Source organism: Sinohyriopsis cumingii, chromosome 2 (genome assembly GCF_028554795.1).
Source record: "Sinohyriopsis cumingii isolate HCF-2022 chromosome 2, ASM2855479v2, whole genome shotgun sequence".
Taxonomy (NCBI): domain Eukaryota; kingdom Metazoa; phylum Mollusca; class Bivalvia; order Unionida; family Unionidae; genus Sinohyriopsis; species Sinohyriopsis cumingii.
In genome coordinates, this window is record NC_142962.1 from 107,633,465 (window position 1) to 107,648,830 (window position 15,366).

At 33.3% G+C, this 15,366-nt stretch overlaps 1 protein-coding gene across 1 annotated transcript in view; it reads right to left on the reverse strand.

The window, feature by feature from the left end:
- LOC149805584 (xanthine dehydrogenase/oxidase-like) overlaps positions 1-15,366 on the reverse strand; it is a 196,360-nt gene that overhangs the window by 71,800 nt on the left and 109,194 nt on the right. Inside the window, exon 23 of the mRNA XM_089950219.1 lies at positions 10,990-11,181. Within this exon, the coding sequence (XP_089806345.1) occupies positions 10,990-11,181 (192 nt within the window). The remainder of the gene's footprint in view (positions 1-10,989; positions 11,182-15,366) is intronic.

The following is a 15,366-nucleotide window of genomic DNA, read 5'->3' on the forward strand; positions in this document are numbered from 1 at the left end:
TGGCAAACATTATAGATGAAGACATACAGGATTCATTCAAGGAGTAGTAGCAAACATGTCAAACATTATAGATGAAGACATACAGGATTCATTCAAGGAGTAGTAGCAAACATGTCAATCATTATAGATGAGTACATGCAGGGAGTCGCAGCAAACATGTCAAACATTATAGATGAGTACATGATATAACAACATTGAAAGAGTAGCAGCAAAAATGATTGTTTCTGTAGATGCTGACCAAGAAACTTTTTATAGTTTGACATTAGTCAGCTGACTTTATATAAGGTGGCATATAATTTCATAGTTTGGCCAAGTGCCATATCACCTCTGTCTGCATGGGTTCAAGTCTCGGATTCGGCCAATGTGGGTATGTGAGAAAGCTTGCCAGCAGCTTCTCATGGGTCGGTGGTTCTTTCCGGGGTTATCCCAGGTTCTTCCTCCACCATTAATACTGGCTGCCATGTATAGCCTATTGTGTGCTGAAAAATGACATTAAACCCAACAACAACAGCAACAACAACAGATCTTAGTTCATACATATTTACATTTTAACAAATTTGAAGTTACATTTAAGATAATAAGGAGCCAATCCATGCACTGTGTAAATCAAATATACCCTTTAACATGGATGCGCCAGTTGTTGCTGCTTTCATCTGTGTATTTGTACAACTGTTCAAACTAGAAATTTTAATGTAGCTTGAGTACAGATCCTGCTTTATTTTTAAAATAACTGTTCTGAAGACATTTAGATTGTCACAGTTATTACCTGGTGTTCTTATTGTTACAGTAAAAACTGTTATGAGCAACCTCTGTTATGAGCAACCACCTGTCATTTCTGACCACAATCTTAACGCACGGATCTATTTTATTATTTAATGCTCTGTTATGAGTGACCATCTGCTGAACGTGACCAGTGACTGTGATGTCTTTGCAAAATATGCATTTCGACACGGCTATGAACGACCACATTGCAAAAAAAACAGATCAACACCACTGACCTTGACTTAATTCTTTGTAAACATGAGAGCTCAGGATACATGTACATGTAGTATGCAAACAAAGTGCATATTAAATTACATTACAATTGAACAACCATGTAGCGAGATAAACAACACTAAACATCATTTAATCCTTTGTAACAATGACTGCACAAATAGTAAAGATTGTTATAATAAGGTATTTTTTTAAAAATTGGCTAGCTACCAGTTTTGTGAAATTTACAAGTCCAGCATATGGTGTCATTTGTAAACTGCAGTAAACCAGACTAAAGTAGATGTCACTAACCACCATTGTAGTGCCAAAGTCATGTGAACAGCCAGTATGATTAACCATTTTTTCATGAAAGGGAGTAATGATGGACATACAGTCAATTTAGAGGTTTGTATTTTTTCTTTATCTTTGTGAAAACCCACACATTATCAGTAGTCCTAATGTCCCAGTGAGAAATCTTTTGAAAGGGCTTCAGTGTAGGGTTGAGTATATTGTTTGTCTTTCCAGTTAATCCATAATGCCGGGGTGGGGGGGATGAGCTCTTTGTCCTTAATACTAGTAAGTGTAAGAATCATTTCCTGATTCTTTTTTTAAAATTTCTTTTGTTACAGTGTTTCACCAAGCCACCATCTGTTTACCGGGTGCATATGGTTGCAACCTTTGTTTATCGAGCTATAACGCTGGTGATTTAAACTCAAAATAAATTATGTCTTTGGTTTCATTCATTGGTACATAATGTATATTTATTCCACATTTCCCCAAAACCTGATTGAAACCAAAATACATCTAGTTGTTATTACGTCAACACTAATAATAATGGCAGAACCTCCAATGAAAAAAAGAAAAATTCTAACACTGGAAGAAAGAATTAATGTAATTGAAATAAGTGAAAAAGGGGAGACTGCTTGCAAAAAAGCAGCCAAGTAAATCAGGTACTTCTCCAACTGCAGACAGTGATAGTGACAATGAGAAATCTGTTGGTGAAATTCTGCCTCAGGTTATTTCACATTCTACAGTCATAGAACATTTAAAAGAGATTAAAGAATATGCTTTACAACATGGTGATCCCAAAATTTTGCTTCTTTGATCAGAAATGGAGATACATGTTCAGACCAAACAGCTGAGTAAAAAATGTCAACAAAGAAGTATAATGGATTTCATAAAGAAAAGTGATTAAGTGCATAGAAGATATATATATCATAGCTAACTGTGCAATTTTTGTTACATGTGAAACAACTCTTAAAGGTATGGCCATGTGAAGTTACCTTATAGATATGATAAATATTACCTCTGTTCATTTCACAAATCATATACATGTACATGTACTAATATAGGTACATATTCATGTGATGTTCAAATATAAATTTGATAGATGTATATCTTTATTATATAAAGCTATTTTGAGAGGAATGTTTGCAATATTTAACAAGATTTATGAAAAAAGGATATGATACATGTACAGTGAGTATAGGTATTTTTTCTTCTTCAACAATGCTATTTATTGACCCTGGAAACCAGTCCATTTTCACTCATCTCTTACAAGAGATCACCTGTCTTGAGAGACCACTTTTGGTTGGCAGAAGGGGTGGTCTCATAACAGGTTTTACTGTACTATCATAGCAAAATGACATAAAGTTATAAAAATAATGTAACTTATTAAGTAAATGTATCCTGTCAATTTGCTATGAACTCTGGGACAGATTGGATGCAAAATGATATGCTTGCAATGTATGTCTGTTATCAAATACTGAAAAAAATCAAATACAATAAACTTTATTACAGTCACATGAAAGAAAGAAATTATATCAACAAAACAGTGTATGATGTATTTAGGAATCTTTTGTGATTTACACCTTCAGGTCTACTGATATGAAAAACTCATGTGATTTCAATAAATGTCTCATAATTAAAAAGTCACTAATAAACATACACTTTTCATTTAAGTATTACAGGAGTATATGATTGTGACCCATGCAAGTTTTATGAATTTTCAAACATTTGTTTTGTATATGCAATTAGTGACAATGAACTTTTCCATACTTTTCTATGTAAAGACCCTTACTTGGAGATCAATACTCAAAAAAGTCTAACCAAAACCCTAACCATGTTCCCATCTTTTTCTATGTAATGACCCTGAAGCAAACTTTTCCATGTAAAGTTCCATGCTTAGAGACCAATATTCAACTAAAAGAGTAGTGCAAGAAAATACGTATTAATAACTAAGTCATCCTTTGTACATCAGTTTTAATTTAGAGGTAATTTGTCAATGTATTACATGATACTTGTGCAGTAAACATACAAACATAATCAGAATAGTTTTTTCTCTGAAAAAAATCACAGATGTACTATTTGGGAGCATACAATATGTTATGTTCTGTATGATTTTTAATACATTATGTTTTGAATGATTTTTTTATATAGTATGTTACATTTTGTACGATTTCTAATACAATATGTTATGTTTTGTATGATTTTTAATATAGTATGTTAAGTTTTGCATGACCTTTAAAATGATATGTTTTGTATGATTTTTAATATAGTATGTTAAGTTTCAAATGATTTTTAATATAGTACGTTAAGTTTTGTATGATTTTTAATATAGTATGTTATGCTTTGTATCATTTTTAATATAGTATATTATGTTTTGAATGATTTTTAAGACAGTATGTTAAGTTTTGTATGACTTTTAATACAATATGTTATGTTTTGCTTGATTTTTATCATAGTATGTTATGTTTTGAATGATTTTTTTTATATAGTATGTTAAGTTTTGTATGATTTTTAATACAATATGTTATGTTTTGTATGACTTTTGGGGCCCCGAGTGGCCAAGTGGTCTAAAGTGCTCACCATTACGGATCACTGCCATCTCACCTCTGTCTGCGTGAGTTTGAGTCTCAGCCTCGGCTAACGTTCGTATGTGAGAAAGCCTGCCAGTAGCTTCTCATGGGTCGGTGGTTCTTCCCGGGGTTTTCCAGGGTTCTTCCTCCACCAATTATACTGGTTGCCATGTATAGCCTATCTTGGTCTGAAAAATGGTGTTAAACCCTACAACAACAACAACAACGCACGACTTTTAATATAGTATGTTATGTTTTGAATGATTTTTAATATAGTATGTTAAGTTTTGTATGATTTTTAATATAGTATGTTAAGTTTTGTATGATGCTTAATACAATATGTTATGTTTTGTATGATGTTTAATACAGTATGTTATGTTTTGTATGATTTTTAGTATAGTATGTTATGCATTGTAAGATTTTTAATGCAGTATACTATGTTTTGTATGATTTTGAATCAAAGAATGTTCTATTTGGGTGAATACAATACATTATGTTTTTTATGAATTTTAATAAAATATGCTATGTTTTGTATGGTTTTTAATACAGTATGTTATGTTTCGCATGGTTTTTAATACAGTATGTTATGTTTTATATGATTTTTAATACAGTATGTTATGTTTTGTATGATTTTGAATACAATATGTTATGTTTGGTATGATTTTGAATACAGTATGTTATGTTTTGTATGATTTTGAATATATTATGTTTTGTATGACATTAAAGAACCAAAGAAAGTTCTATTTGGATGAATACAATATGTTATGTTTTTTATGATTTTTAATAAAATATGCTATGTTTTGTATGGTTTTTAATACAGTAATACATGTTTTATATGATTTTTAATACAGTATGTTATGTTTTATATGATTTTAATATAGCATGTTATGTCTTGTATGATTTTTAATACAGTATGTTATGTTTTGTATGATTTTGAATATATTATGTTATGTTTTGTATGATTTTGAATACATTATGTTATGATTTGTATGATTCTGAGTACAGTATGTTGTTTTGCAATATTTTTTATTCAGTATGTTATATTTTGGATGATATTAAATTGTCCTACTGATCATTTGAAACATTTTAAATTGGAATCAGATAACAGCAGCAATATTTGTTAGCCACCAATAATGAAGTATATCCATGAGAATGGATATAGACAGCAGTTAGGATTAGTGGAGCACCTGGTCATATGGCAGCAACTGCCTGTGATGACAATATGTTGTAGTAATTTGATGATTATTTTAAGAATCCAACACAACACATACTATATTAAAAGATCTCCTTATTGAAATCACTGAATGCAACAAAACAGAACAAAGACATTCAATTTCATAAATAAAGAATACTGAGATAACAGTACACAAATAACCTGGATTATGATTTTTCTACAAACATATCTACTCAGTCCTGATGCCAGAAATGATCTAAATGATTATGATGCTATGAAAAAACTTAAACAAGAGTCCATTGAAGGGACCGATGCTCTGCTGCTGTATGAAAAGAATTTCCAGGAATTTAAGATGTGACCATTTCTTCCTATTAACTGCTGAATGCTGAAAACATTTATGATATTATTCGACAAGAACAAAATTTGCAAATGAGCTGATGTAGGAAACATAATGAATGTCTGATTAGAACCAATTTCATTTAGATATAATTAGAAGCATTCTAGTGGAAAACTACATGTCAAATATGACCATAAATTCAGGGAGAGTAGTAACAGAAAGTAACAGAAAGATTTTCAAGACAGCCATCATAGCACCCATTCTGGATGTGCATTTGGCACCATTTTCACTTTGAACCAACTAGCTATCACAGGAAAAGAGATAAAACTATTTTCAAGATGGCTACCATTGTGGCCATATTGAGGGTCAGATTGCATCATTGTCATTTAGGACCGACTAGACACCATAAAACTCTCTTATTATAAGCACCCCATGATGTTGTTGTTGTTGTTGTGGGGTTTAACGCCATATTTCAGCACATGATAGGCTATGCATGGCGGCCAGTATTAATGGTGGAGGAAGAACCCTGGAAAACCCCTGGGAAGAACCACCGACAAACGAGAAGCTACTGGCAAGCTTTCTCACATACCCACGTTAGCTGAATCCTAGACTCGAAGCCACACAGACAGAGGTGAGATGGCAGTGATCCGTAACGGAGAGCTCTTTAGACCACTCGGCTACTCAGGGCCCCTAAGCACCCCATGATATTGTAACATAATGGGCTCAGAAATAAATCAATAAAACAATTCTCCTATTTACAGGTTTATTTACAATTTACACTATATACAGCCCTTTACCCTTGTGATGCATTACACAAGAAAACCTCTATTTCCCTGTAGGATTATAATCTAACTATCCATTAGAACAGAGAGAGAAAATCTAGTTAATCCTTTCAAAATAAAGGCTACAAAACCTCTTCCAAGGTATCTAATTTTATCACAAAATATAGATTATTAAAAGGAGTAGTAATAACAGGCAATATGGCAGGTCAGATAAGCATCATTTTGATTTAGGTACAATATTTTATATGAGTCTTCTGTGAAAACATGCTGGTATGGCTTCCTCTTCTGTAAGAGCAACAGTAGTGAGCTGTTCAAGATGGCTGACATGTTTGTGTATTGGATATCAGAAGTACACCAATTTCATTCAGGTCCTACAAGACATCATAAGAAGTCTTCAGGTGAAAGCACAATATCAATATGACCATTCACTCAGGAGAAGTAGCAATACTAGGACAATCCATATGGACATTGTGGTCAGTTTAGCACCCTTTTCATTTACTACCATCAACACATTTCAATAAGTCTTTATGAATTATCATAGGCTGATATGATCATTACTGCAGGAGAATCAGGATGGCCACTGTGGTGGACATATTAGATGTCTAAGCAGCAGCATTTTCATTTAGGATCAGCTGGACAGCATACAAAGTCTTTTAGTACAAACCTCATGCTGACATGACCATCCGTTCAGAAAGAATACTGATAAGATTTTCAAGATGTCCACTGTGGTGGCCATGTTGGATTCTGTGCAGCACCATTTTCATGTATGTCCATCTAGATATCAGAATAAGTCCTTTAGTAAAACCCACATAATGTCCTGACAATCCATTCAGGAGAGATAGCAAGAACAATATTTTAGATATGATCATCATGGCAGCCATGTTAGGCATCAGACTGACACCAAATAACTGCACAAGAAGTCTTCTGGTGAAACCCCATGTCAATATGACATCCTGGTCAGCAGCAGCACTGAGAATAATAAATGTCAAGAAGACTGTCGTGGTGGCCATATTAGATATCAAAACAGCACCATTTCCACTGAGGACCACATAAACATTAGTCGTAGTAATTTAGTACAAATCCCATAATGATATGGCCATCCATTCAGGACAGGCAAGCAATAACAAGGTTTCCAAAGATGGCTGTTGTGTCAAACACATCATATTATTACATACAGCTATCAGTTTCAAGTCAGAATAAAGACCATATACCAAACCTAAAGCCAAATACCTTGATTATATCTGGCTCCTCATGCCATTTGATATGAAGCTGATAAGAGATGATAGGAAAAAAGTGGTAAACAATTTGGGTAGAATGCTTGTGAAAGACATCACCATATCTTTCAGAAAAAGTTCAATGTTTAGTTTCTAAAATATTGACATGACATACAAAGATTTTTAGCTAACTATTTTGGTTAGAACTTACAAGTTTAAACAAGTTATCACGAGAAAAAAATTGAAAAAGTTGAGATCAGAATCTTCTAATGAACAAAATACAGATACTGTACAGTGTATGGTATGTGGACAGACATTTATTCACTTTAAACTTCATGAACAGGATTATTTTTCATAAGTGTTTTTATGAAGAGATGACTGTCATAACGAACAATCTGATATATACTCAGGTATCTGAAATAGATATTAATGTCTCTACAAACAGGACATATATACCTTCCTTTCGGGATATCATCTCTATCTTTGCAAGAAGGCTCTTCAGCTTTGTTGCTCCATGACAAAGTTGGGAAAAATGCTGTCACAAATCTTGTTTTTAAAGATTCCTTTCATCTTCATGCATATTTAATTTGCCATGTTTGTTAGTCTTTTTTTTTAAAATTTGTTTTAATTTTCTTATATGCTATGGATAATAGTATTTTGGACTTGATCTTGTCCAAAATCAAGTTCATTTTCTACCTGACCTGAATCAATGATTTTTGTTTACATTCTGTAAACAACTAATACATATTAAATATCTTCTCTCTGAGTATGGGTTAATTATTATGTTGGCCTGATTCAAGGACATTCTGTTTACCACATTTTATATTATAATTCTGGTAAGTGATTTTCTAATTATAACTAAGATTTTATCTCAGAAACATTTGGAATCTTCCAGAATGAAATTTTCCATTAGGTAATAGTTTTTTTTAAAGAAATTTTAATTGTGACCTGGGGTCCAGTAGAGGACAATATAATCTTGATTTTAGAAACATTCATTTGTGGTATAAGATCATGAGGCAGAATCATTGTTGTGTCCAGTATTTCATTTGGACTGGAATTTATTTATTCTAATTATTTATCCTCTGGAAATACTAAGTGCTCATCATTTAAACTTATATTCTCAGACATAGTGACTTTGATTTGTAGTGAAATTCATATAAGGATATATTTTGTGATTGCATTATTGTGATCCAACAAAAGACTATTGTCACATCACCGCAACGAGAGCCATCACTGGCACATCAACACCTTCAGTGTTTAATTTATTTTGGAATACCACTATAGTTTAGTTAGAACATTAATCATTAGGACTTGCATTAGTAATTCTAGGATTACTGTATTTGGGATTTAATTTGCAATACTCTATGTTCCTATTTTACATTTTTCACTTTCGTATTCTAGGGGAAATAAATTATTTGTTGATTTTACAAAGCTTGTTGCTTCTCACTCTTTTCTATTACTTATTTTATGACCACAGAGTTATAATTATGTGAATACTGTATGTTTTGTATTTTTTTTTTCATTTTACTTCAGTGTTGACTATCTTTGCTAACCTATCCAACCATTTATAAATACAATCAGAACCTATTTAAACTAGTAGGCTGCAGCATTATGAGTTGACATCAAGTACAAACCCTTATGGGATATGCTTAGCTAGTTGAACCATCTAGGATATATTTCCTTTATCCATATCACTATCTTGTGTTATGAGTCTATGCTCTAATTAAATAAAATGTTCTTAGAAAGTCCCTGTGAATGTCTCTGTCCAAGAATATTTTTTATGAGTACTCCATATTTTCATTCACTACTAACTAAATCAAATAAATTGAAGAAATAATTCCAGCTCAAATGAACTTCCGGACACAACAATAATACATAATTGATTCTGTTAGATCTTAAAGCATGAATGAATTAGTAACAAGATTATAGTGTCTTTCACTTGACCTCAGATCATAAATGACATTTTCATTTCAAAAAATTACCTAGTGGAAAATAACCTTCTAGAAAGTGCTTAATGCTTACAGAATAAAATGTAAATATAAATAACACTAAATATATTGGCTTCAAAAGCACATAAAGTCTAGAACAGAATGCAATTGGTGTCACCATTTTGCACCCCATCACGAATTTCATTGACTTTATTTTCAACTAGCTATGACCATTGAGGCCATAATGTTAGTTAAGTCCAATCTCCTATCTGCTTGCAAAGTTTCACAAATCTGAGCCAAGCAATGCAACAAGTGGCCAATCAGCACTCTTCCAGGCATTACAAAAGAATTTATGTATGCATCATTTATGTATTTATGTACCATTCATATACATTTTACATGTGTTTTGTACCATGAAAATTCATAGATTTTTTACCTGATTCTACCAAAAAGATATAATCAAGGGAGATAACTCATATTTATCAACAAATGAGATTTTCCTTCCTTTGAACACTTATATTATGAACAAATGTCTATTGTGAACAATTGCCTAATGTAAGCACGCATATACCAATGATGAATTTATCACAAAATAGTTCTACACTTTGATTTATTTTATTAAATCATTTCAGAATATTTTGTATTATGAATTTTCATAAGTTGGTCTACAGTGATCACGCTTTGCATGGACTGCATTATCAATCACATAAGTTATTAAGATCATGTACTATGGCACATAGTACCCAACTCATTTCATTTGGTTGATTGACACTAGCATAGTATTTCTTTCTATTTTCTGCTATTGTTCTTTTAATTCATTTTTTCTCCTGCCTTTTCCTGTCCATTTTTGTTTGTATAGATACTTAATGAATAATTATGACATTTATCAAGGGCCCAAAAATACATTTTCAGTCTTCTCCAATCAAGCCAACACATAAATGAGAAGTCTCAAAAAAGCTGATATTTGTTCATGCCATTTCATTTTTGGAAATTTTTAATACAACAACTGCAGCATTTTGGTATTACCATTTATTGTTGTACTAATAGCATGATAGCTGCTGGTCCAGTGATCATCTCCATTCACTATAATAGTAATGTTTTAGTATAATTAAAGTAAGTGGTCCAGAGATCAAAATCTGAAAGTATGTGGGTTGTACATCACAATGGTCCAAGACCTCAATGCTGTTTTTGTTTTCACATAGTATAACAAAAGTTGTCTAGCTTGAAAAATATTATCGTGGTCCAAGGACTCAGGGTGTTTAATTATTCAGTAATATGGAACCAGTCCTATTCTCAAAATAAGGAGCTGGAGAGAAGAGGTTATATGACATAAATTAATAAGTCATTCATTCCCATTTTATTCATTATGTATGGGCAACAATCAATGCTAAAACAGCTTTACTATTTTAAACTTAGCTAGAGGTACAACTTTAGCATGTGTCCTCTATTTAGGATCCACCATAATAACAACAAAAAATAGTTTGCATGGAACCAAAGACAATGAATGGTACTGATTATTGCTTTACTGTTTTCAACTTCCAGGCAAAAACATCTTGTTCTTTGATTCGAACATCTAACAAAAACAATGCTTTATGTTCTGTTCTTCATTTGGAGCTAGTCATTAGCAATGAGAAGAATGTGTTCACAAGGATCTGAACTTCTACCAATATTTACATTTACTATCACTCCTTTACCATTCCAACAATAATTGCAACATAACAGACCTGAACAGGTGAGATTCCCAGGTAAATGGCTACATCTGTAAGCCACTGTTCTGCTATCAGCATACACTGAGGAATTCCAAACCCCCTGAAAGCTGTGTTAGATGGAGTGTTGGTCTTGCATAGGTAACCAGTCACTTTCAAGTTTGGGATCTTGTATGCATTATCACAGTGGAGTATGCCACGATCCAACACCTGTCGAGAAAGTAACATAACACAGTATTTACCTAGTACTGGTATCAGTTAGCAACCTATTCAGAATAAAGATATCATGTATGTAGTATGTAGAAAAATATCAACATCAATAAATATCAAAATATTTAGTTACAACAACTATACACATGTTAAACAAAACAATAATGCCCAATAAAATAACATCATAGCCAAATATGAATATAATATTCCTTTGCAGCCAAAACAGCATGAGAAATGGAGCTAATGAGAGGTTTGACTAAAGCAATAATGAATGCAATAACAGAAGAAACAAATCAGACAAGGGCCGGAAATATGGGCGTGCATTACATTGCACCAGTACTATCTGTCTCATTTATTAATATGTATGTTGTTAGTGAATTCAATTGCCAATTTAAATACCAGCAAACATATCTAAGTCCACATAATGTCTAGAAGGAGCATTGTGCAGGTATCCTGACTGTGCAAAAAATTAATGATATGGAGGTATCCTGATTCCATAAAAAATGAATGATGTGGAGGTATCCTGAATCCACAAAAAATGAATGATGTGGAGGTATACTGATACAACAAAAAAGTAGTGGTGTGGACTTACCTTGATTCCACAAAAAACAAATTAAGATGTGGCAGTATCCTGATTCCAGAAAAGAGTAGTGGCATGGAAGTATCAGGATTTCACAAACAAAACAAAGATGTGGAGGAAGCCCAATTCCACAGAAAAAATCATGTGGAGGTATCCTGATTCCACAAAAAATAAATGATGTGGAGGTATCATGATTCCAAAAAAGAAGTGGTGTCAAGGTATCCTGATTCCACAAAAAATAAATGATGTGGAGGTATCATGATTCCAAAAAAGAAGTGGTGTCAAGGTATCCTGATTCCACAAAAAATAAATGATGTGGAGGTATCATGATTCCAAAAAAGAAGTGGTGTCAAGGTATCCTGATTCCACAAAAAATTAATAATGTGGAGGTATCCTGATTCCACAAAAAAGTAGTGGCATAGACATATCCTGGTTCCACAAAAAATTAATGATGTGGAGATATCTTGATTCCACAAAAAATTAATGATGTGGCAGTAACCTGATTCCACAAAAAATGAATGATGTGGCGGTATCCTGATTAAACAAAAATTTAAAGATGTAGAGGTATCTTCATTCCACAAAAAAATTACTGATGTGGAGGTATGATCCTGATTCCAAAAATTATGATACGCAGGTATCCCGATTCCACAAAAATTAATGATGTGGAGGTAAACTGATTCCACAAAAAAAGTAGCAGAGTGGACTTACCATGATTCCAAAAAAACTAATGGTGTGGAGCTATGCTGATTGCACAAAAAATTAAAGATGTGGCAGTATCATGATTCCAAAAAAGAAAAAAAAGTAATGGTGTCAAAGTATCCTGATTCCACAAAAAATTAATGAAGTAGAGGTAGCCTGAGTCCACAAAAAATTAATAATGTGGAGGTATCCTCATTTGACAAAATAGGTATTGGTGTGGAGGTTTCATAATTCCATTAAAAAAATTAATGATGTGGAGATAGCATGATTCCCAAAAATTAATGATGTGGAGGTATCCCAATTCCACAAAAAGGTAATGATGTGGAGGTATACTGATTCCACAAAAAATTAATGATGTGGAGGTATCCCAATTCCACAAAAAAGTAATGATGTGGAGGTACACTGATTCCACAAAAAATAATGATGTAGAGGCATGCTGATTCAACAAAACAATGGATGAAGTGGAGGCATCCTAATTCCACAAAAAAATTAATGATGTGGAGGTATACTGGTTCCAAAAAAATTAATGATGTGGAGGTATCCTAATTCTACAAAAAAATTATGATGTTCAGGTATCCTGATTCCATAAAAAAAGCATTCATGTAGAGGTATCTTGATTCTACCAAAAAAATAATGATCTTAAATGTAGCCTGATTCTACAAAAACTGATGATGTGAAGATAGCCAGATTCCACAAAAAGGTAGGTGTTGAGGTATCCTAATTCAACAAAAAATTAATGATGTGGAGGTGTCCAGATTCCACAAAATGTTAATGATGTGGATGTAGCCTGATTCTACAAAAAAGGCAGTGGTGTGGAGGTATCCTGATTCTACAATAAATTAATGATGTGAAAATACCCTGATTCCACAAAAAAGTAGTGGTGTGGAGATAGCCTGACTGTATGTATCCTTATTCCACACAAAAATTAATGATGTGGAGGTAAACTGATTCCACAAAAAAGTAGCAGAGTGGACTTATCATGATTCCAAAAAAATTAATGATGTGGAGCTATGCTGATTGCACAAAAAATTAAAGATGTGGTAGTATAATGATTCCAAAAAAGTAATGGTGTCAAAGTATCCTGATTCCATAAAAAATTAATAATGAAAAATTAATAATGTGGAGGTATCCTCATTCGACAAAAAAGGTATTGGTGTGGAGGTATCATAATTCCATAAAAATATTAACGATATGGAGATAGCCTGATTCCCAAAAAATTAATGATGTGGAGGAATACTGATTCCACAAAAAATAACGGTATAGAGGCATGTTGATTCAACAAAACAATTGATGAAGTGGAGGCATCCTAATTCCACAAGAAATAAATGATGTGGAGGTATACTGGTTCCCACAAAAATTAATGATGTGGAGGTATCCTAATTCCACAAAATATTCATGATGTGGAGGTATCCTGGTTGTTGTTGTTGTTGTTTTGGGGCTTAACGCCATTTTTCAGCACACGATAGGCTATACATGGCGGCCAGTATTAATGGTGGAGGAAGAACCCGGGAAAACCCCAGAAAGAACCACCGACCCATGAGAAGCTACTGGCAAGCTTTCTCACATACCCACATTGGCTGAATCCTAGACTCGAACCGCCGCAGACAGAGGTGAGATGGCAGTGATCCGTAACGGAGAGCGCTTTAGACCACTCGGCCACTCGGAGGTATCCTGGTTCCACAAAAAAATTATGATGTTCAGGTATCCTGATTCCACAAAAATGATTGATTTGAAGGTATCCTGATTCCACACAAACATTAATGATGTGGAGGTAGCCTGATTCCACAAAAGATTAGTGATGTAGAGGTAGCCTGATTCCACAAAAAATTAGTGATGTGGAGGTAGCTGATTCCACAATAAAGATAGTGGTGTTGAGGTCTCCTGATTCCCAAAAAAAAAGCATTCATGTGGAGGTATCTTGATTCTAAAAAAAAAATGGTAAATGTAGCCTGATTCTACAAAAATTGATGATGTGGAGGTAGCCAGATTCTACAAAAAGGTCGGTGTTGAGGTATCCTGATTCCACAAAAAATTAATTATTTGGATGTAGCCTGATTCTACAAAAAAGGCAGTGGTGTGGAGGTATCCTGATTCCACAAAAATTAATGATGTGGAGGTATCCTGATTCCACAATAAATTAATGATGTGAAAATATCCTGATTCCACAAAACAGCAGTGGTATGGAGATAGCCTGATTCCACAGAAAAGTAGTGGTGTGGAGATAGCCTGACTCCACAAAAAAGGTAGTGGTGTAGATGTATCCTTATTCCACAAAAAAATTAATGATGTAGAGGTAGCCTGATTAAAAAAAAAGCTAGTAGTGTGGATATATCCTGATTCCACTAAAAAAATAATTATAATGCACTGCTGGACTGAGAGATTTAAAAACCTAATTACAGTCAAATGTCCCCACACCAGAGCAACTCTGTAACCCAGTTTCATGTGCAAAAGAGATCACGTACTTTGGATATTTTAATTTTAAATGAAATTCATTATACTTTCAATGACCAGTATAATTATATGTATAAGTAATGGTTTCCAAAGGTATACAGTCTATTTATATTTATCCATTTAAATGCTTTACATAACACAAAAATAGGAATTATTGTATTTTACTGAAGACAATTTAGAGTCTTCTGAGTTTGTGCAACTATCTTTTGAACAAAAGAACTTATCTGCACTGACCTAGATAAATGAGACAAGAATGTAATTCAATGCAGATAAAAGATACCTTTTAGCTTTTGACCTCATCACAAGGCCCTCATCAGAGGAATGATTTCTGGACTGGAGTGGATCATATTAGCTCCATGCTTAAGGAGTTAAGAAAGATAAAAAGAGAAGCTATTGAAATTATGGAGGGGGAGCCAGTGTTGAACATTGATTCTGGAGTGGGATTTCTGCCATAA